This window comes from Gasterosteus aculeatus, chromosome 16 (genome assembly GCF_964276395.1).
Source record: "Gasterosteus aculeatus chromosome 16, fGasAcu3.hap1.1, whole genome shotgun sequence".
Classification (NCBI taxonomy): domain Eukaryota; kingdom Metazoa; phylum Chordata; class Actinopteri; order Perciformes; family Gasterosteidae; genus Gasterosteus; species Gasterosteus aculeatus.
Genome location: NC_135704.1, coordinates 12,831,074 through 12,850,943, shown reverse-complemented (window position 1 = coordinate 12,850,943; position 19,870 = coordinate 12,831,074). Strand labels below are relative to the sequence as shown.

The 19,870-nt window shown below is 41.4% G+C and overlaps 3 protein-coding genes across 5 annotated transcripts in view; all 3 read right to left on the bottom strand.

Moving 5' to 3' along the window:
* abca12 (ATP-binding cassette, sub-family A (ABC1), member 12) overlaps nt 1-8,752 on the bottom strand; it is a 52,212-nt gene extending 43,460 nt beyond the window's left edge. Inside the window, exons 1-14 of one of the 2 annotated variants that reach the window (XM_040201126.2) lie at nt 8,497-8,752; nt 7,939-8,020; nt 7,623-7,716; nt 6,575-6,722; nt 5,037-5,140; nt 4,464-4,537; nt 3,775-3,948; nt 3,462-3,655; nt 2,902-3,020; nt 2,587-2,687; nt 2,168-2,317; nt 1,499-1,662; nt 918-1,051; nt 234-373 (exon numbers count right to left, since the gene is read on the bottom strand). In XM_040201126.2, coding sequence (XP_040057060.2) covers nt 234-373; nt 918-1,051; nt 1,499-1,662; nt 2,168-2,317; nt 2,587-2,687; nt 2,902-3,020; nt 3,462-3,655; nt 3,775-3,948; nt 4,464-4,537; nt 5,037-5,140; nt 6,575-6,722; nt 7,623-7,716; nt 7,939-8,004 — 1,662 coding nt within the window. In that variant the 5' untranslated portion in view covers nt 8,005-8,020; nt 8,497-8,752. The remainder of the gene's footprint in view (nt 1-233; nt 374-917; nt 1,052-1,498; nt 1,663-2,167; nt 2,318-2,586; nt 2,688-2,901; nt 3,021-3,461; nt 3,656-3,774; nt 3,949-4,463; nt 4,538-5,036; nt 5,141-6,574; nt 6,723-7,622; nt 7,717-7,938; nt 8,021-8,496) is intronic. The other variant, XM_078091328.1, reaches the window with a different exon arrangement.
* A 1,294-nt stretch (nt 8,753-10,046) lies between these two features.
* On the bottom strand, nt 10,047-16,005 carry pofut2 (protein O-fucosyltransferase 2). The gene is made up of 9 exons (XM_040202001.2): nt 15,752-16,005; nt 14,398-14,651; nt 14,077-14,221; nt 13,688-13,798; nt 13,185-13,251; nt 12,969-13,094; nt 12,471-12,651; nt 12,077-12,200; nt 10,047-11,475 (listed from the first exon to the last, which is right to left on the bottom strand). Exons 1-9 carry the CDS (start codon nt 15,925-15,927, stop codon nt 11,322-11,324), a joined length of 1,338 nt encoding a protein of 445 aa, XP_040057935.1. The 5' UTR covers nt 15,928-16,005; the 3' UTR covers nt 10,047-11,321.
* Nucleotides 16,006-16,062: 57 nt separating this feature from the next.
* On the bottom strand, nt 16,063-19,519 carry LOC120834169 (trans-1,2-dihydrobenzene-1,2-diol dehydrogenase). 2 transcript variants are annotated; one of them, XM_078091327.1, is made up of 7 exons: nt 19,388-19,519; nt 18,143-18,254; nt 17,848-18,011; nt 17,522-17,774; nt 17,260-17,384; nt 16,572-16,734; nt 16,063-16,418 (listed from the first exon to the last, which is right to left on the bottom strand). In XM_078091327.1, the coding sequence occupies exons 1-7, from the start codon at nt 19,475-19,477 to the stop codon at nt 16,306-16,308; spliced, it is 1,020 nt and encodes a 339-aa protein (XP_077947453.1). In that variant the 5' UTR covers nt 19,478-19,519; the 3' UTR covers nt 16,063-16,305. The 2 variants fall into 2 exon arrangements, with proteins under 2 accessions (XP_077947453.1, XP_077947452.1); XM_078091326.1 differs by lacking the exon at nt 16,063-16,418 and having other exon boundaries at nt 16,572-17,093.
* Between the last annotated feature and the right edge of the window lie 351 nt (nt 19,520-19,870).

Here is a 19,870-nt window from a genome sequence, read left to right as displayed (position 1 = left end):
AATCGGGTTTAAATCGGTCTTTAAATTTGTCTGATTACTTGTGCTACTACCAAAACCTTCCATCTACATCTTGCTGCCAACTAACACTCTTGCTAAGCTAGTTATGAAAACAAAGATTGCTAAGCTGTTATGAAACTACCATGCTTGAAACTACAAAATGTTGGAAGAAAGCATAGTCATTTCTTAACATATTTTATATGGAAATGTGGTCAATTGGAATATTACTAAAATACCTTTGGAATCATTTGGATAATTTCCACCACGCTGTCCACGACATGACCAGTCCAGACGTTTGCCTCAGACTGGTTTGTCAGCAATGTTCGAAAGGTTGTTTGGAGTTGATCAGCATCTCTCAGGACATTGGCGATCATTTCTGCAAACCAATGAGAGTTTTTAGAACACAAGACATAAAATAATAAAAATAATTGACTACAGCTACGTTCTGTGACGTGACAAAAAACATTTTAAGCTCAATTCGAGAACGAAATTCACCTTCAAAGTCGTTAAGGAACACACTTATCAGAGAATTTCTAAAGAGTTTTTTGTGCGTTTCCCTTTGTGTGTGCGTATCCAATTCCATTTAATAACTCCTCTTGTCCTAGTTAGGTTCTATTTTCTTTCAACAGTCCCCTGAGAAAGGGTGTAAACGTGTTCCACCACTGGGTCATATGTTATGCAAACACCAGGAAGAGAAAACAATGGTGAATATGGCAGCATGTGACACGCAAGTAATACTACACTGAACGTCCTGTGAATGTTCTGAATGTTCTGTGAACTTTTAGATTTTGTCTTTGTGCTCTTTAGACGATATACACTTTGTTGAGATAGAAAAAAGGATTACTAGGAGTAACAAAGCGCTTTGATTGGTTTTAAAAATGCAATATGCTTCTTGCAAGCAGGATGGGTTGTAGCTTTACCTTCAACAGTATCAAGGGCCACTGTTGCTGACTTCATGGACAGAAAGCCCGTTCTGAGGATGCTCTGGACCACCACATCCAGCTCTGGCACCATTTGTATGATCTCAAGCACCACTTGACCAACCTCTAGAAACCTGCAAAAGCAAAAAGCCAGACTCAAAACACCATACAAACTGATCATATCAAAGTGGACCAAAGACTTCTGTATATTTATCTGCTATTTAGAACAATGTGAACAAGAGGAAGTAAAAAACAGGTTTGGCTAACTTGTGCACAAAGCAACGGGCGAGAGAGATAAAGAGACAACACAAGGTGGTTTCCCGTTTGTATTTAGGTATAAAAACTTTTTCCTGATACATCCGATAAAATACTTCTCAGCAATTTCCTAGAAGAAAGGCCAACTTAGTTGTTTCTTAAGAAAAAGAAAAATCCGGTTGAGTAATACACATTTAAGCTTCTTCAGAAAATCAAATCAGTTTCTCTAAACAAATGTAAATTTTGATATTTTACAGCATTCCAAAAGAAAATCTTCTTGTGCATTTACTTGCCATCTTACGTTTAATGAACAGTGCTGTACTTACAACTCCTCATCAACGCTTTGTGGTTGTGTATCTAAGCTACGCCGGGCCCTCGGCATGTTGCCTCCTTGTCCTCCTGGGGATCCCCCTCCCATCAAAGTCTGCAGCAGCTCTCTGGCGAAGGATACATCATGTGGAGCAACATCCTTACTCCATACCAAGAGAGCCTGGAATACAGATTAAACGTGGGAAGAGAATGCAGGCCGAGTAAGATTTGCAGAATCAAGACTTTTCCATTTTTTTGCAAAAAAGAATTCCGATTGCAGGGCGATGTCCGGCTGTCTGTTTGAGCGGGTTCACGTACTGACGACGTTGTTAGCTAACAAGTCCTGATTGGAAATTCTCTCATCAAAACACATCTAGCATAGTGGCGGTGCTAATTGCATGTCTTCGGGGCTTATTTTCCCCCCGAGGTGCGACCTGGGAGTTGCAGTTGCTTGTTGCTATGGGCCAGCAGCTTTCTCACGGCTCTCTGAGGGGAGGCGGCCCAGGAGAATGCAAATTACAGGCAAGGGCAGGATACACACAGGGTGCATGAGAGAAAGTACGAGTGAGACTTTAAGAAGGAAAATGCCCCCCCCCTCCCCGCACAAGCATCAAGAAGGTGACTCATTTTTGATATCTTGGATTCTCACTCTTGACGACGATAACGTTCACTTTGTTCTAACCTACCTGCTTGGCCACCTTATCGGGGCTGATCCAGTCCAGCAGCATGTCCACGGTCCCTGTACTGCACGCTCCTGCTAACCACAATGTCTTACTGCTGTTACTGCCACACAAGTGCATGAGCACAATGTCTCTGTCCAATAATAGGCCGACGGCCTAGAGAAGGGAAGAACATTACAGTAAATAAACTGTGGTCAAATTACTGACAAAGTAGTAACTCATTTATGAAAACAATTTGTAAAAATTGTGAATGATAACAATTTCCCAGAATGATTCTTTTAGGTAATAATTGTGAGTTCATCTTCGCTTTCCCGTGTATGTACATGTAATATAATGATTCTTTGGTCATTGCCTTTAAGGCCTATAATGTTAAGAACGGCGTGCCGTGTTATCATGTCTATTTCTTGATGATCGTCAACACGTACCTTGTCCAGCGGTATTTTGACCTCTTGCAGAATGCGTTTTACCATTTCACTTAGTGAGTCATTCTCCAACGTGACGATCTCTCCGAGAGAAATGGTGACATCTGAGCAGAATCAAATAACAATGTCAAATATTAAAATAATGGCACGCTAGCTCGATAGTTGACCGGCAACATTGCTCTGGTGTTCTCCAACAGGGAATCGTATATGACATTGTGTGTACACCAGGATTTCATACCTTTATTGTGATTTTAAGAAACTAATTTAAAAATGGTGGTTGAATATTTGGAATGCTCAGCACATCTGAGAGAAAGTCACCTTTGCCAGGCCAGTTTTGAACATAATGGATCAGGTTGAGGCCTCCAGCGAGGAGCGGATCCACTGCGGAAAGTGATGCATTGGCTTCAGGGATAACGCTCCGGATGATATGCAAGGAGCTAGAGAGAAGAAGAAAAACATTTAGGGCCTAAAATAGAATGTGCAACAAACATTTAACAGAACAGTGACTTTTCTGTACCATGTGTCCAGTATTTCTAACCTAGAATCTGCCAAAGCAGAATGTAGAGTTTGGGGTTTCCTGCGTTTCACATAAATGTTCTCTTGCAGCTCTTAAAAATCCAGTGATTCACTTCACGTAGTCACTTATTAACTTACTGTTAACTTACTAATAATAAAGTAGTTTAAAGCTGTTTAAATGAGCCGGAGGACTATATACAGTACAATGTGCCGGCGCCTTTATCAAATATTTACTAGAGCAAACTTTTACTATTCTCATCGGATGTTTTTATTCTTACGCTTATTAAATAAATAAAAACCTTTACAGAGCTTCCCTTCATTCATTCATTTTTCGAACGTCTCCACCATTGAGAGTACATCACCTCTTTATGCTGCTGAGCAGGGCCTCCGCGCCGGCCAGCCCGCTCTCGTCTGAACCGGAGGAGAAGAGCTGGGGAACGGCCAGAAGGTTCTCCCACAGTGAGTTCTGGTTTTGCAGCCCATCGAAGACCAACACCGCAGCCGCGGCCACCGTCGCCATCTCATCTGGTTTTGTCAGCAGCAGATCCGTCAGTTTCTGACAAGAGGAGGTGATTTTAAGAGTCAACCCAACAAACGGGACTGCAGAAATTAAAAGTTTAAACTTGGCGTCATTCCACAGCTGATACGTGTATGCAAGCAGACGGAAACACCCACCTGGTTGAGTGCTTTGATGGAGACCTCTAACACGGTGTTGTTGGATTTGCAGAAAGTGACCGCGGCGTAGGAGAGGGGGTCCGGTGATGACGTCGCGTTTATCATGGGCAGTGCTACTTTGCAGATGGCGCTCTTCAACAGGTATACTGACCCCAGCATTTTGTCCATGGCCTCCTAGATGACAGTTGTGCGCAGCACGACGGAAATCGTTAAGAGAAGGTGAATCCGTACAATTTTATAAGATTACAACACCAGTTGCGATGTGGCTGCAAATCACCAGTATCCACTGTGGCAATGAACTGTTGAACGAATAACTCTACCTTGTACCATACGAACACTGCGGTTCACTTTTGAAATCATTCTACTTACTGATTTTAGCGAAATTGTGACACTTTCAGAATATTTATCGGATACTGCATCTGTAACAAACTATTCGACAGCATAATGTCCTTTCGCAGAGGAAGTTGAAAATTATAAAACTTAAATCAAGTCTTTCCACAGCGCCACTCGTGAAAGCAGACAAAATAAAAGGGTAATTCTTTTGTCACAGAATACTAATGATATTTGTTTTCTTTTAACAACAAGCAGTTCGAAAGAGACCAAACAAAGATGCAGTTTTATGCACTTGATTGAGTAAACAGGCCGATCCTTATTGTCAACAGTTTTCTTCTCTCCATTACAAACCCCACCTGATTTCCAGGGAAAGTGACATTTATGGCGTTCATGAAAGAGGCATTATAGGATCTTCCTTGGTTAGCTGGACCTTTAATACAAGAACACAAGGTTGAAAAACGTTAAAGTAATACCCAACATCAGCTAACAATGCAAACATGAGAATGGATTGGAGTAAACAAAGTCCAACTTTGGGGAGCCGGTGTCAAGATAAGGGTGGTTCTTAAAATAGTTCAACATTTGCTTTGTACCAGACTTTGAAGAACAGCCTCTAACCCCTCCCATATATGTCCTTCAATTTTGAAGCTAGCAGGAGGCAGTTAGCTTAGCTTAGCATAAAGACAGCTAGCTTCACTTTGTTTCCAAGGCGGAACTATCAAAAACCGCTTTACCCCGGTTTCTAGTCTTTATGATTCTCCTTTGTATAATGGCTCCAGCATCCTATTGAACATATCGGGACGTTAAATACCACTTCTCCTGTTTGTTTCATTATATTGAAGCGGATCTAAACGTTTTGGCATTCTGAGAACATGAAATCGTTATTTGGGCATCGTACACGGAAAGAAGAAGTGTGAGTGAGAACAGCATACCCAAAAGGTTCTTCAAGGCCTTAATCAATGCGGCGGGATCATTTCTGGAGTCTTTGGGGAAGGCGAAGTTCAAGAAATCGGCCTCCTGCATCAGTGGGGATGACCTGTAACAAAATAGTCAAAGGGACCAGAGGAGGGCTCATTTAAAAGGCTCAACCAAGTACAATATGCTATTTCAAACAGCATTCTCTCTTCAGGGATTTTTCCATAGACGATGGGTGGGGTGGACATTTGCTTAATCCATCATTCATCAGTAGGTTCAGGGTCAAACAAACTTATCTGACACAACCTTTTAAGTGTCAGAAGTGCATATTTCAGTGACAGCACATCATCTTAAGAATCAAAAGTAGAGAAAACAGTTCTTCACAGAACGAGTCGCTGATACAACAAAGACAACAGGTTTCCATGGTTCAAGCTGCCTGTCGTTCCCTTAGATTTAACTCCTACAGGTGTCTACAGATTTGTTTTAAAGAAATAAATCTCAACGGTTGTCTACTACTTTATAGAATCTAAAAGAAAATATTACCGATTATAAATAAAATTAGATTCAGTTTTTTGCCTCGTATTCCTCTAGAGGAGAATGAAACTCACTAATCCTCTCATGGGATTCTGCTACGGTGACAAATGTCCCTCCTGATTCAATAGCCTTCTGCACACCCTTTTCATCATATGACACCAATAGAGACACTAGAAACATTCACAATGTTCAAGATGCGGACGTATAATCCCGCACCATGAATATTATGAATTTCAAAGCACAGGCCCGATCACAGATCACATTTCTACGGTGGCCCTGAAGTGCAAAACACAACGGCAAATAGGAAAACACAAAGAAATTAACTCCTTACGGAAAGGGTAGGGCCTTACAGCAGAGGACGGACCCTTCTGATTGGACGGACGGACTGTCTGTCTTTTAACAGGAAATGATACAGGGCTCTCAAGTGTCACGCACTGAGCGAGACAGTCACGCACTCCCGCCACGCATCCAATTCCTCACGACAAGGAATCGGACTCCGGTCCACCGGCCGTAGCGTCCGCGGCACTCCCCCCCCCTTTTATTTACAACACCTTAATATAATTGGAGAACAAAACACTGGTAAAACAATGGTGAAACACTAGTAGGACATTTTTAAGAGACTCGTAAAACATCGACATCTCTCCGTGACTTTCTGCTACGGCTCTGCTGCTGCGTCACTTCCCCCCCACATCACAGGCTCTCAGTCCCGCCACTGATTTATTGATTGACAGAATATCTAGAAAGCGGCATTTCTCAGCTTTCAGAATCCGATTGTGCAAATAGTTAAGGAGTCACGGTAATTTGAATCCTCCATGTCACTTTCCGTCGCCGGCGAAAGGCTTCGAATTAAGAAGACAGACAGTCCGTCTGTCCAATCGGAAGGGTCTGTCCTCTGCTTCCTGCTATAAGGCCCTACCCTTTCCGTAAGAAGTTAATGCCGTTGTGTTTTCCTATTTGCCGTTGTGTTTTGCACTTCAGGGCCACCGTACATTTCCCTGTGTGGACAGCCTAATGAAAGTACCTGGTTTCACGTAAGGGGGCCCTCGCGGCCCTTGATGCAGCCTGGTCCTCAAGGCTCGTGTTTTGACAGTTGCTGTCTGTGTTGCACATGAGCGTCTGCAGGAAAGGGAAGACGCCCGCGCTGGGCAGGTTTCGGGGTCTCACAAAACCTGAAGGAGACAATAGTAAAGTTATTGTTGTGAGGAGGACGCTTGAAAACACAACTTCCATTATGAATTGTTTCAAAATACCAAACCGTGGTCCTAATTATTTGCAGTTGGCAAACAAAAGTATGTCATCTTAACTATAGTCAAGACATTAATACCAGAAATGAGTACATTAATTGTGTTGCACTAAATGAAAGGGATATCAGACATTAAGTATGAATGTGCAACCTATTTGATTAAGAAGCCGAGTGGTTAGGGAAAGGCTTGTGTTGTTTTTTCTAAACCAAGTGGATTCAGTCTCAGCCCCTCCCTCTACAATCAAATACTCAACGCTCATTCTTTCTTGTGGATCGTGACACAAAAGGTATGAATATGTGTTTAAGGCTCCCTCCATAACCACTTTTACCCACATACATTGCATTTCAATGAGTCAACTCCATTTAACAGAGGCGTACAAACACAGTGCGAGCGTGGGCTCTGATCTGAGGAACTATTCATGTGTCAGTTGGAAATTCTATTCGTATACTCGGATTTTTGAAAAGGGAATATCCGAATGCTTGGCTGCATTCCTTTACGATGTATGCATATTGCGTTAATGCAAACTTTAAAGGTTTTTTTTTCAGATTTTGCTTTCCTATCAATGAAAAGAAAGTGACCCTTAGACGTCTTTAACGATCTGATTAAATTTTAAATCAGTAACATCGTTACATTGTAGGGCAGCTTAATGGCTAACGTATTAAACGTATTTAAAGTAGTTGCTTATATATTTATTCTGTTGGTTGCAGTTTACAAAGCATCGTCAAATTTCAATCGATTGCATTATAGAAAGACTTTTGAAATATTGTCACGAACAAAACTATAAAATATTAAAAACCAGCATGTTCTGTGCTGTTTTACACTTACATGTATCTTTTTGTACTGGAGGGAAGCTTTTGCGGGCCACAGCAATGATGATGAAGATGACCAGAGGCCATAAAAGCAGAGTCACCGACCATAACTACAACACAGGATATCATGAAACAATTATCATGAATTAATAAAGAGTGTGTAAATATAATATATATGTATATTTTGAGCATCTTATTGTTCAATTTATCCTAAATATGGAGGGTCATGTCAGTACAGGGGCTGATATTTATGTAATATATTTATTCTATGCACCATTCTATATGGAAATATAATTATATTATTATTATTATCACACGTAAATGTCACTCACTGGCTGCCTGATGACCCCAAGCCAATTCTTCCAGAGAAGGAGTTTCAGTTGCCGGAAGAAAGCCATCAGTAGAGGATTTTGTCTGAAATGAAGACAAAATATTTAAGAAGGATCACTTGCGAAGTGGTTCCATCACATAACGCGCATCAGATTGTTATTAAAGCCACCATGTTTATGATGTCTTGTAGGTACTCGAAGGAATACAAAATAAAAGAAATTTCCGGGAAAGTTAATCTGCTGTCAGATGTCATCGATAGCCGAACTGAGTAAAAGTACATCGGAAGTACAACGGAACAGACCTGTAATACGAGGTATTTGTCTTTGTATTTAGGGTAACTACCGTTTCTTTTACTTGATTCTTTTTTTCAGTATTCTATTATCCACATATAAGAGATGGAGATCTACAGTTATAACAGACATGTGAATTAACATAAGAAATGTACTTTATTAATTACGGACATGAATTGTAGTTATTCGAGTCGCTTAATTCGAGTTCGCTTAATTCAAGTTTAGTAGTTTATTTATTTTTTTAAATGATTATAAAACCATTTATCCTACCTGGCGGCGTCCCTCCCGACAATTGGTGAATCGATTTGTTATCTGACAGTGGCTCGAAGGCTGAGAAAGGACATGGCGAGGTGGCCCCTAGCAGGACGCCCTCTCCATCGACGTCGGTCGCTAGACTTAATTAAAAAAAATAAAAAAAAAATAAAAACAAAGATTCAATTCCCGCACACGAACAATTAAAAACAGAACAACTCCGGAGACACACGCGACCGACAGCTCTCTGTTCCGTGTCTCGCGCCTGTTGATGCCAAAACACCTGCGAGGGGGAAGTTAAATGTGCGGTGAAGGGCGTGTGCTCCACGCAGGGGAGGAGGAGGAGGGGGCGGGCACACCTCGTGACGACGGCAGGCCTGCACATAAAAACCTCCAGGTACAGGTACAGTGTTCGGCTGATGTCGAACACTGTACCTGGCAGCAACGGTGGGAGTGAATTCAAGGAAAGGGCACCAAGCTTCACGTTACAAAGCAAATTACCCAGGGGTCTATAATGTTGTTCAGGATCAGTAATCAGGAATCAGGAAACATTTATTGCCAAAATATGTCAAACATACAAGGAAATTGTCTTGGCGGTTGGTGCATAACAGTAGACAGTGCAACAGTGTTGCAGAAGGTTTAAACAAATTTAAAAATCTAAATGGATACATTTAAACACAACTACAGAAGATGGGTCAAGAATTCAGAGGGGAAAAAACTGCTCTTTCTGCCACACAAATGTAATTTAGCTGAAGCGAAAGTTATTTTCTCCTACCCCGTTTAACACATACCCCGTGTGACTTCATAAATACCACTGTTTTCTACCGATACTGCTGAATGACACGACATTTTCCATTTACAGTGGAACCTGAACTAGGAGACGCAACTGTGACTTAAGTCTCTGAACTCCTTTTACAATAGTACCATAAAGTAAAGTAGATCTGTTACCATTAGCACGCTATATGCAGAACAATAGAGGTTTTAGGGTTGGTCCAAATGAGTTTGACACTTGACACTGTTGTAACAAGCATCAATGAAGATTGCATTAACAAGGTTGTTCTACTGGTTGAATGGAATGGGTGAGTTGCTGGTACTAAACCGTGTGAAACACTGACACAGGGGAATAGAATGGACTATAGGAGAGCATAACAGATTATGTAAAAGGATGACTACTAAACCATATGGAGTGGTTTAAGAAATCTCTGATAATGTGCTCAATGACTATATCTTAATATTAAATCCGGGGTTGGAGTTATGTAAAAGGTTCATGTTTGTAAACTGCCTTGAGCACACTCGTATTTGGTATCTGACCTCTTTAAGACACTGTTATATTTGCATGATAAACACACCTCCATTGCTGGGAATTATACATTTCATACATATTTTAATGACAGAGATATAAATCATCCCAATCTATTCAAATGGTCTTGTGACTTTTCTCTCATTCTTTAAAAGTGCTCTTTGGTGAAGTTTCCACATAATTCCTAAATTTCAGATGTTGACTAAATTTGGTTGGGATTAAGAAAGATGTACAAAAATATAATAGCAAACAGAATTGGTATTCTGCGTTCTATTCTGCTAAAGCTGTTTTATTCAACATCAAAACAACTACTGTACAAAGAAAGTCCTGAGACAACGGCACATGCCACACAGATTTTAATCAAAATCCAGGCATCTGCAGAAATGAAAAAAAAAGAAAAAAAAAAGTGTCATCCATAAATCACAGCGGTTGCTTTGTGGCTTCTCAAATCCTTTCAAACAATAACACTATTATGGTCAATCTCACATACAATAACAATGGGCTGACTTGATATTGTTATTTACAGTATCCATCATATTTCCTATTTTCCCAAAACCATAATATTGTAGTGTAGTTGAACAAAACTATTCTCAATACTGGTACAACATACAAGTATGAAACACAAACACAGATACGTTGGAAGCACAAGTATAATGTGGACTGGTAATTGCCTGCTTTTTTATTTGTATCTTCAACCATTGGTGACACTATTGCTTAGTGTTTTAGTAAACCGACCTACTTGATTTGTGTATATTGTGCAAAGGCACGGGGACACATATGCAAGTGCACAAGAGGGAGGTGACATGCTTAAAAAGACTGAACAAAACTGCGAGCAAACGAAAATAAAAACATTAAATGGATTTAAAGTACCTAGAAAATAAGCTTTGGGCATGACCTCTGAAAGCTCCTTTATACTCATGTGGTGTCATCTTTGATAAACCAAATTGTATATTAAAAAAAGAAGACGCAGTGCTGGTTTCCAAATTCAGAGCAAATCTAATGTGCTAATCTAATCTGAATGAGCACAGTGATGGCAATGTGATAACTTCTAGTCTGGTTTGAGAACACAAACATGCACGTCAGGCCAAACTGGCTATATAAAAAAAAGCACAGAGAAGCTCGGGATGAACTCCTTTAAATACCTGCTGAGTAACCCATAACGTCACTTTCAATGTTTAGATGCTTAGATGTTTGGATTAGAACATCTTCTAATATCCCACAAATTATATTAAAATGAGAATACTGGAATACAACATTTTTTTACAGCAGTCATTATACAACACTTTCTCATCATAGTGCTGATAATAAATATATTTTGTAAAACACCAGGCTGTCATGAAGGATCCACATTCAACCCCAAAAACACTTCATTGAATGTTGCAGTCTTGAGGTTGAGGCTGGTTGATTGCACAACTCTGACACCTCAAAAAGTGAAAAAATACACCATAAAACAGTTCAAATATGTTGTATATCCCATACAAATATAAGTCACTTTTAACACTGTGTTTGGCACTTGTGTGTGTCAGGAAAGTAATTCAACACATCAAAACACTATTTTCCAGTGTGTGGGTTGTTCACAATCTTTTTCCGTGTCCCCACAGAAACGATTGTATGTAGCTTTGGGGTCAAAACCCAAGATCTCCCTCTCTTCATGGATCCGAAAAGAGAAGGTGGACACTGACGTTCCTATGAAGAACCTGAAATAAATAAGTGAAGAAATTTAAAAAAGCGAAACTGTGATGCAAGAGACGTGAACCGTGGAGGAACAAGTGAGCATAACACCGGTTTTCACAGAATGTCACGGAGCAGCATAGTTTCCATGGGTAGGTACACTAATGACAAAGCTGTGAGTTATTTGGTGTTGCCTTTCTAATAAGCCACGGGGTAAAAGACGATGAGTATTCACAATAGTGACTTAATTAAGATAACATTAATCAATAACAGAACATTCCAGTGAGGTAAATCATACAGTAGAATTTCGGCACTGTGGTGATTTTAGCTAAATGCTAACATCAGCCTGCCAGCCTGGTCTCTGTCTTAGTTTATTGTGTATTATTGTTAACATATCTTACTTAGTATCAAAGAAAAGGTAGATCTGAGTGTTAGTTTTTCAGGTATTTTGTCAAAAGCAAAGCACTGGACAGATGTATTTAATCTGATGATTGTATTAGATGAGTCTGGAGTTTAGCGAGTGGCCACCGGCAACTGACAAATAAAATGTAATGTTAATCAAAATTCAAAAGTCATGTTAACCATCATGTAATAAATGCATGTTAAAAACGATGCCGACTAACTTACCTCGCATGGGCACATATCCATTGGTCAATGATGGCCACGCCTCCATCTTTCAAGAGCTCCAGGTCCTCTCTGGAAGGCTCAAACCGCACCATGTCTGGCAACAACCCCTTCAGCTCCCTCAATTCTACAAAATGGTATTGATTAAACTGGGTGTAGAAGCATTTATTGTGACTATAATTGTATTGTACATGTTACAAATACTTATTGATAGTATTTCTAATAATAGGTTGTCTTATTACAGTATTATTGTGATTGTAATACACATAATTATTTGGTTATTGTGTCCCTGTTTTAAATCAAAAAACCTTTCCCCTAATTAAATGAAGAAAAAAAACAATATAAAAAAGACATTTAAATGAACATTAAATGGTAAGTTGTCTCCGAATGTCATTACCTTCCTCATCTGCATCTGTCGCAACAAACACAGTGTCGAGTTTATGCTTCTTCATCAAGCTGCGCATTTTTTTCACTGCCCCCTTAAGGCTTGGTACATCTTCTCTGTGACCCCAGATGAAGTCTTTCCTGCGTAGGTGGACTCCCAGATATGGGCCACCTTTAGCTGATCCTAGCTTGGCCTGAGGAGAGAATAAAGACACAACAGACCCATGTTTACTTACGGCTTAAAATGTCCAAAATCACCAAAAGGGCTGAAATTTCTCATTTCAGAATTAGCAGATCGCAATATTTATCAATAAAAATTGTCAAGAAGTACCCACTCAAACAGCAAACACAAATAAACCAAAGAGAAGTAAATTGTGTGATTGTGCGATCTGGTTACATTTTAGTCAAATACCTAAGAGCCAGGTCTTTAATCACACTCATATATTTCACTGTGCCACAGTCTCATTTCCACCTGTATATATGTATGCCACACTCCGGTAAGATGACTCACCTTCATGCGGGTCCAGTCCTCACTGTAAATGGTATGGTCTCTGTCATCTGTAGAGTTCAGGTACTTTTCTCTGAACCCATCTCCAATAAGTCTCAGGTGCTTGGCAAAAACCATGCTGCGACGGGTCTACATTAAACAAAGACAGTAGCAAAGATATGCCATCTAATACCGGCACCAACATCACTAAACAGGTGTGATACTAGCCCGTTGACTTACATCCCAGTAATCCTTTCCGGCGTAGTGATCATGGAGAAGCGTCTCTGCTCGGTCAAGCATAACGGATCTACAAGAAATCACAGTAAAAAAACACAACTCTTATCCATGACAGGGTCATCTAGATCTATGAGAAGTTCAAGGTGTGAGCACTGCCGCACCTAGAGAACTCTGGCTCTGCTGTCTTTTTGAGGACGTAAGCTTGATACGCTGGTGGGTTCAGATTGATGAGGTTAGTAGCTCCAGATTACATTTCATTTCACTAGCGAAAAAACAGCAGGTCTCGATAAAGACGGAAACCAATTGTAGGTTTTTGTAAAAGCAGGTGCTTGTTCTAATGCTATAATTCAAGACAAAAAAAGCAAGTAAGGTTTTAATGATATTTATCAATCACAGAACAAACAACAAAAGGTAAATTTAGACAAATCCCCAAAAGACACATTTTACACTGTTCACGTGTGTGTTAATTATGCATTTTGCATCAACTTGTTGCTCTATAGACTCACGTCACTGTAATGTTTTTCTGAAGGACCGGGGCCATGATTGAGGCGTGGCCTTGGGCTGATATGCACGTTACGTTTCGAGCTCTTGTCTCCTCGTAGCCCCAAAACCAGCCCCTTGGAAACGCAACAAGAACAATGCAAACAGTTAGTGATGGATGGAGAGGAGTGCGAAAAAAGATAATATTATTCATACAAAAAAAAAGAGCAAATTAAAGTGAATCACTCCCAGAGGGTCCACAAAGTTATTCTATTTACAAATACTCTAGACTCAATCTATAAGAATGTCCCATACTACATCGCATTGCTACTGTAAATTAGTGAGATAAATTGTGTTACAGTGTTTTAATTTTAATAATAAATAAAAAAAACTAAATAAATCTTGTTGCATTTACCTGTAGTAACCCTGTTTATCTTTGGAGTACATCAACTTGTCAACACACGGCCGCTCATCAACCTTTTCCTCCCATTTCCCATCGGTCCATCCCTCCGCGTAGTTTTGCAGTACCAGAACCTGGTCTATAAATGGGCCTCCGTTTTCTACATTAAAGGGAGGGAAGAAAGGAAGCATACTGACTTTGAGGTCATTAAAAAGTGGTGTATGTGCATTGTAAAGAATAAACAATATTTATTGAAAAAGTAAATTATAGTTATTATAGAAAAAAATACATAGAAATGGCGAGGTTTCAACTGTAAATTTGTGCCCCCAAGCTCACCCGCAATGAATTCCTCATACTCAATGACAGGCACATTGGCCTGCAGGCTGGTGAGGCTGAAGAACTCCCCCCACGGGATGTGAACCTGGTGGACATTGGGACTCTGCCAGTGATAGAGACGACCCCATGGCGGCAGAACCAACACCCAGTCATCCCCCTCCTTCCTCAAAGTCTTCACCATGGAGGCCATGCGGATGTAGACATCCCTCCGCAGATTGAAACCCTCCGGGGGGTTTACATCATACAAAAGGTACCTGAGATCACAGACGATACACCAGGGGTTTTTAAAAGGTTTTGGAGGAATACGTCAATCAAGCTCCCTGGTCAGAGAACCCGAGCATAAAGGCTGTGAAACCTACCACATAAACCTGGATCCAATTTATAATGGATCATGATAAACAACATAACAAAGGACTATATTTGTCATAGCTGATACTTTATCCATCCATCCATTGTCAAACCGCTTATCCTGCACACAGGGTCGCGGGGGGGCTGGAGTCCATCCCAGCCAACTTCGGGCGATAGACAGGGTACATCCTGGATTGGTCGCCAGCCAATCGCAGGGCTACACAGAGACACACAACCATTCACACTCACATTCACACATCTACAGGCAATTTAAAGTCCCCAATTAACCTGATCCCCAGAGCATGTCTTTGGACTGTGGGAGGAAGCCGGAGAACCCGGAGAGAACCCACGCAGACACGGGGAGAACATGCAGACTCCACACAGAAAGGCCACTGGGTGGAATCGAACCCAGGACCTTCTTGCTGTGAGGCAACAGTGCTAACCACCACGCCACCGTGCCGCAGCTGATACTTTACATTTTTTATATTTTTAAATATCTAGGGAGTATGTGGTCCCTGATGAATAATGCAACAACTCCACAAAAAATAGTGCCAAGACAAAATAGGCTATACGGAGATGTCAAAGACGAGGAGATGTATTGTAAATGTTTAAATTATTGGTGTGTGTTTTTTCTGCACACCGAAAAACAGAAACTCTGTTTTTTTAAAATAACCATTTATACGCTGAAATTGAACACTACACTACACTATAGGGTCTTGCCAATTGTATTACGATATAGTTTTACTCAAAGTGTGTTTCTAATACGGAAGAATTACTTTAACTGACTTCTTTTTGAAAGGAGTCAGGTGACGTCGCACCTCTTTGCACCGCTTTACGGCAGCGTGGCTTTTCAACACTAGCGGCTAAGTTAAATGGGATGGAGAAGTCATTCCTTGACGGAGTACCTGCGTGGCCTGAGTTAAAGCTGTAACGTACAAACGGAGACCACCATTCCAACAGTTAGCATGAGGTCATTTCGCTAGCTAACAGCGACGTGAAAACTCACCGTAGATCCCTCGCGGCAGCGACGGGCGCTGTAGCCGCGCGGCTTGCGCTGAACGCGTTGTCGGCGTTTACTGTTTCAAGAGCTGCAAACGCGACCAAAATCGAACTACAAAATGCAGTGAACGAATAGATTGAAGCGATGCACACGTCTGGCGTGTGCACTGCCCCGTGCGCCATATTTCCTCAGAGCCACGCACTTCCGGAAGGGTCGCGTAGCGTCTGTCTAGTTGCCCAGCAACCAGAAGGAACAGGCTCGCTGAAAAAAATGTAATAGCCAACATACTTAAATCCATGAGAAACAAACCCGGAACCTAGATTTTCACGTGTTTATTATTATAAGAAAACATCAAGGGACTAGCCTTTCATATAGACGGCATTATGACACGTCACAGCAGCAGCTTTGGTTTTAGCGTCCTATGCTGGCTGGTCGCCATCAAATGGGTCCACAAAAACAATGATCCTATTTGACCTGAATTTCAAAAGGACACAGATCGGGATGGTGAAGTTTCAAGACTGCTCCTTAGACGTGATCCCGACAACGTCCCTGAGAACCCGTCACTGGATGTTGTCCTGATCATACGTCACTCCCAGTTGTCTTCTGGCCTCATCCATCATTTCTGCCAATATGCTGGAGTGAGCCCACGGCATTCCTGGACTCTCCTTTAGCCCTGGGGAACAAGCAATCACAAATAAGAGGCCACATATTTTCATTTTTTTCACTGGTGAAATAGATCTAATAAATAAATAGGATCAAATAAATCAAAATCAAATCAATTGTAAATACTATAGCTGGTCTTTTTTCATGCATTAAAGCAGCTCACCTTGCAGCAGACAGTGGCGCACCTCATCGGCTTCATACCGTAGCCCGGTGCTGTTGGTGAAGTTTAGTGGCATGCCGGGCTCTGGGAGGGGGAACAGCGTCCCCTTCCCATTCACTTCCAAGGTTGTAGGGCACCACCACGTCATTTTCACAGAGTACAGGTGCTGAGACAACGAAATGCAGTTTGTCATCCAACAAGAGAGCAGATAAAGTGCAGAGTATATATATAAATAAATCTATAGTGTGACATATACATGGAGCAGTATATACGTTAAGCAGCAGGGTTGTAAATATGAATGACAAGGTAGTGCAAATGTAGGATAACTGTGCAAATACAGCAGCATTGAAGTGCAGAATGCTCAGTAGCTGGACGGTCATGTGTCAATGGGAGAGGTGTAGGGGGGGACTAGGGTCTGTCACCGTGGTGCAGAGTTCAGCAGGGTGACAACAGCAGCTGTTCCTGAACCTGCTGGTCCGGGAACGGAGGCCCCTGCCTCCTAGAGGGCAGGAGGGCAAACAGTCCCTGTGGGACACCGGTGTTAAGGATGAAGGTTGAGGAGGTGATGTTCTCTAATCTGACAGAATTAGTCAGAATAGTTGTGTGGTATAAATATTTTGCTCTAGTTCAAGTAAAATTGTATTAAGTGTGGTATTTTCTTCTTTCTACTTTTCTTACCACCAGCCGTTACCTTAATCGTGCCTTTGGTCCCAGTGATAACCGCATCACAAGTCAGCATCATGGTGATCGAACACGTGCAAATGGCCAGTCGGTTTCCGGAGAACTTAAGGACCAAAACCGCTGTTCCATCAACACCTGCCCCAAAGAGGAAGAAAGATAAATAAATGTGTACATAAAAAAACGTCCAGATTTATATGAGAGTAGGTATCAGGGTCCTGGTTGAAGATTCTAGAAAATATAGCATGGAAAACCGACTTCTTTTAGACTATTACCTGTGTCTATGCAATGGCCCGTGGCTTGGATGGACTCGGGCCTCTCTCCATTGAAAACCATCAGTACAAACTGCAGACAGTAGATGCCCAGGTCCAGCAGTGCGCCTCCTCCCAGCTTCCTCTCAGCCAAGCGAGGAATGTGGGTAAGTGGGGCCCCCAGATCAGCCCTCACCATCTGAACATCACCCAGCTCCCCCTGGGCTAGAAGTCTCCTCACTTCTCGAGATACGGGAAAGAATCGTGTCCAAACTGCCTAAAACCAAGAGATGGAATGGTTCAAACAGGTACATGTCCCTTTGGTTTTAAAAACATATATATTTAGTCACCTCCATGAGAAAGACTGTGTTTTCTTCAGCTGTAGCAATGAGTTCCTGCACCTCCCTTGAATTCATGGCCAGAGGCTTCTCAATGAGCACGTTCTTATTGGACTTCATGAAAAGTTTGCCAGTAGTCAGGTGATGAGGGTGGATGTTGCCAATGTACACCACATCTAAAGAGAAGTGATAGACAGAATAGTGTGTAGAAACATTACTAATGCTTAATTCAAAATGTAATGTAGAATCCACCAATAGTATTTGATTGCATGTAGACCGTTATGGCAAAAGGGGCAGAAGAACCCACCGATGTCTGGATCTTTTGCCAACTCATCATAACTGCCATATGTTCGAGGGATATTGTGCTTTTTGGCAAATTCTTTGGCATGGTGCAGGTCCCTTGCTGCGACAGCCAATATCTGAGGAACAACACAGTTTTAGTAATTGTGGGATATTAGAAACAAATATACGACCCGGTTCATAAAATTCATAAAAATGCATATAGTGTACACCACAATACAGCCATGATTCTGAAACTGTGTAATCAATAAAGTAATGGCAATATTGTAAAACCACTGTAATTCTGCATACCAATGCACAATGTACAGTTATGATTGTATTTGATGTAATGTAATCAACTGGAATGCATGCATGTAATACTTGCGCAACAACTGATATTAACTAAGGGCCATTCGAAATCCGAGTTACATTGAATTCACGAGAAGACCACTCCCAGAGGTGTGGACACGAACTTTCTCACTTTTAAGCATTGTTATAAATACCTGTAGGAACCATTGTTCTCGAGTTCGCTGGTGGAGACAACAAATGGCCCCTAGGGATGGTCAAAGGACTGACCTGGGGCCTGTTGGTTGCGGAGACCAGCAGCTCCTCAGCTGAGATGTTCTTTTCACCACAACACCATCTCTTTTATTAAATACATTTGATTTTAACCTTTTGATCAGCGATGCCCAATGTCCGTCCGCCGTTTCTTCATTTTTGAATACAACATAATGCAGTAGTTATGTATAGCAATTTGAGCTGAATGCATATTTACCACAATATAAATGACAATCCAATATAATAAATAGACGCACAACCATAATATGAGTTGAGTAAAGCAACAAACATGAAACGATCAGTACATTTCAGTACTAATAAAAAAGCTTAAGAAATGTGTCAAGATTACAAGTGCATGCAATTGGAAAAGAATCCGGTCATTTTTCAAAATAAAATATTTTTCAGAACAAATGGTTGCGCACCACTGGCATATGTAACATGACGTTATTGACGCTTTATTCAAGGGCCCTTGACACATTTCCCAACGGGCGACTACTACCGGCCGTTGGCCGGCTATTTCGTCGTGTTTATCCGCCACACCTTCAAGACCGGTCCGCGGAGTAACCGGTCCGTGGTGCAAAAATAGATTTGGGACCACTGACGTAACATATTCATAAGAAGCGTGACTCGGCGTGCGCCTTCTTTTCATGTTGTGCAACATGTGCGTGGGCCGCAACATCAGCTGAAATACAACGTTACTTCGTTAAAACGTTACCTCGTGGTCACCGGGATTCAGGGTCCGTAAAGCAACCGAGAAGTCGTGACTAATTTTGCCCGCACTGCATATTCCCCAGCGTGTGGCCATCGCGAGCTTGTTCTCATACACAAAACCAGCGGAGTCGTAGCCCCTCCCCCTAAGAACGCCCCCTCAGCGGTGTCATAGCTCCTCCCCCTGGGAACGCCCCCTCAGCGGAGAACACGGGATTTCCACAGAGGCTCGATATATTTACAACTTTTTTCGCTGTGCCGTTATCAAAAGTCGGGACATGGAGTATGATAATATTAACTTAAAATCTGTTTATAGTCGAAGCTTAAAGATCAGTCTTTTGACGTTGATTTTCTCAGTAGTCCACTTCCAAGGAAGAGGTTACTTTCAGTAGAGGTGGTTTGATGAAGTGGATTTCACTGAACCCTTGTGGGTGCGCTGTAAAACTACAGAGATAACAAATAACTCACAACTCAACTGTTCCTTATGAAT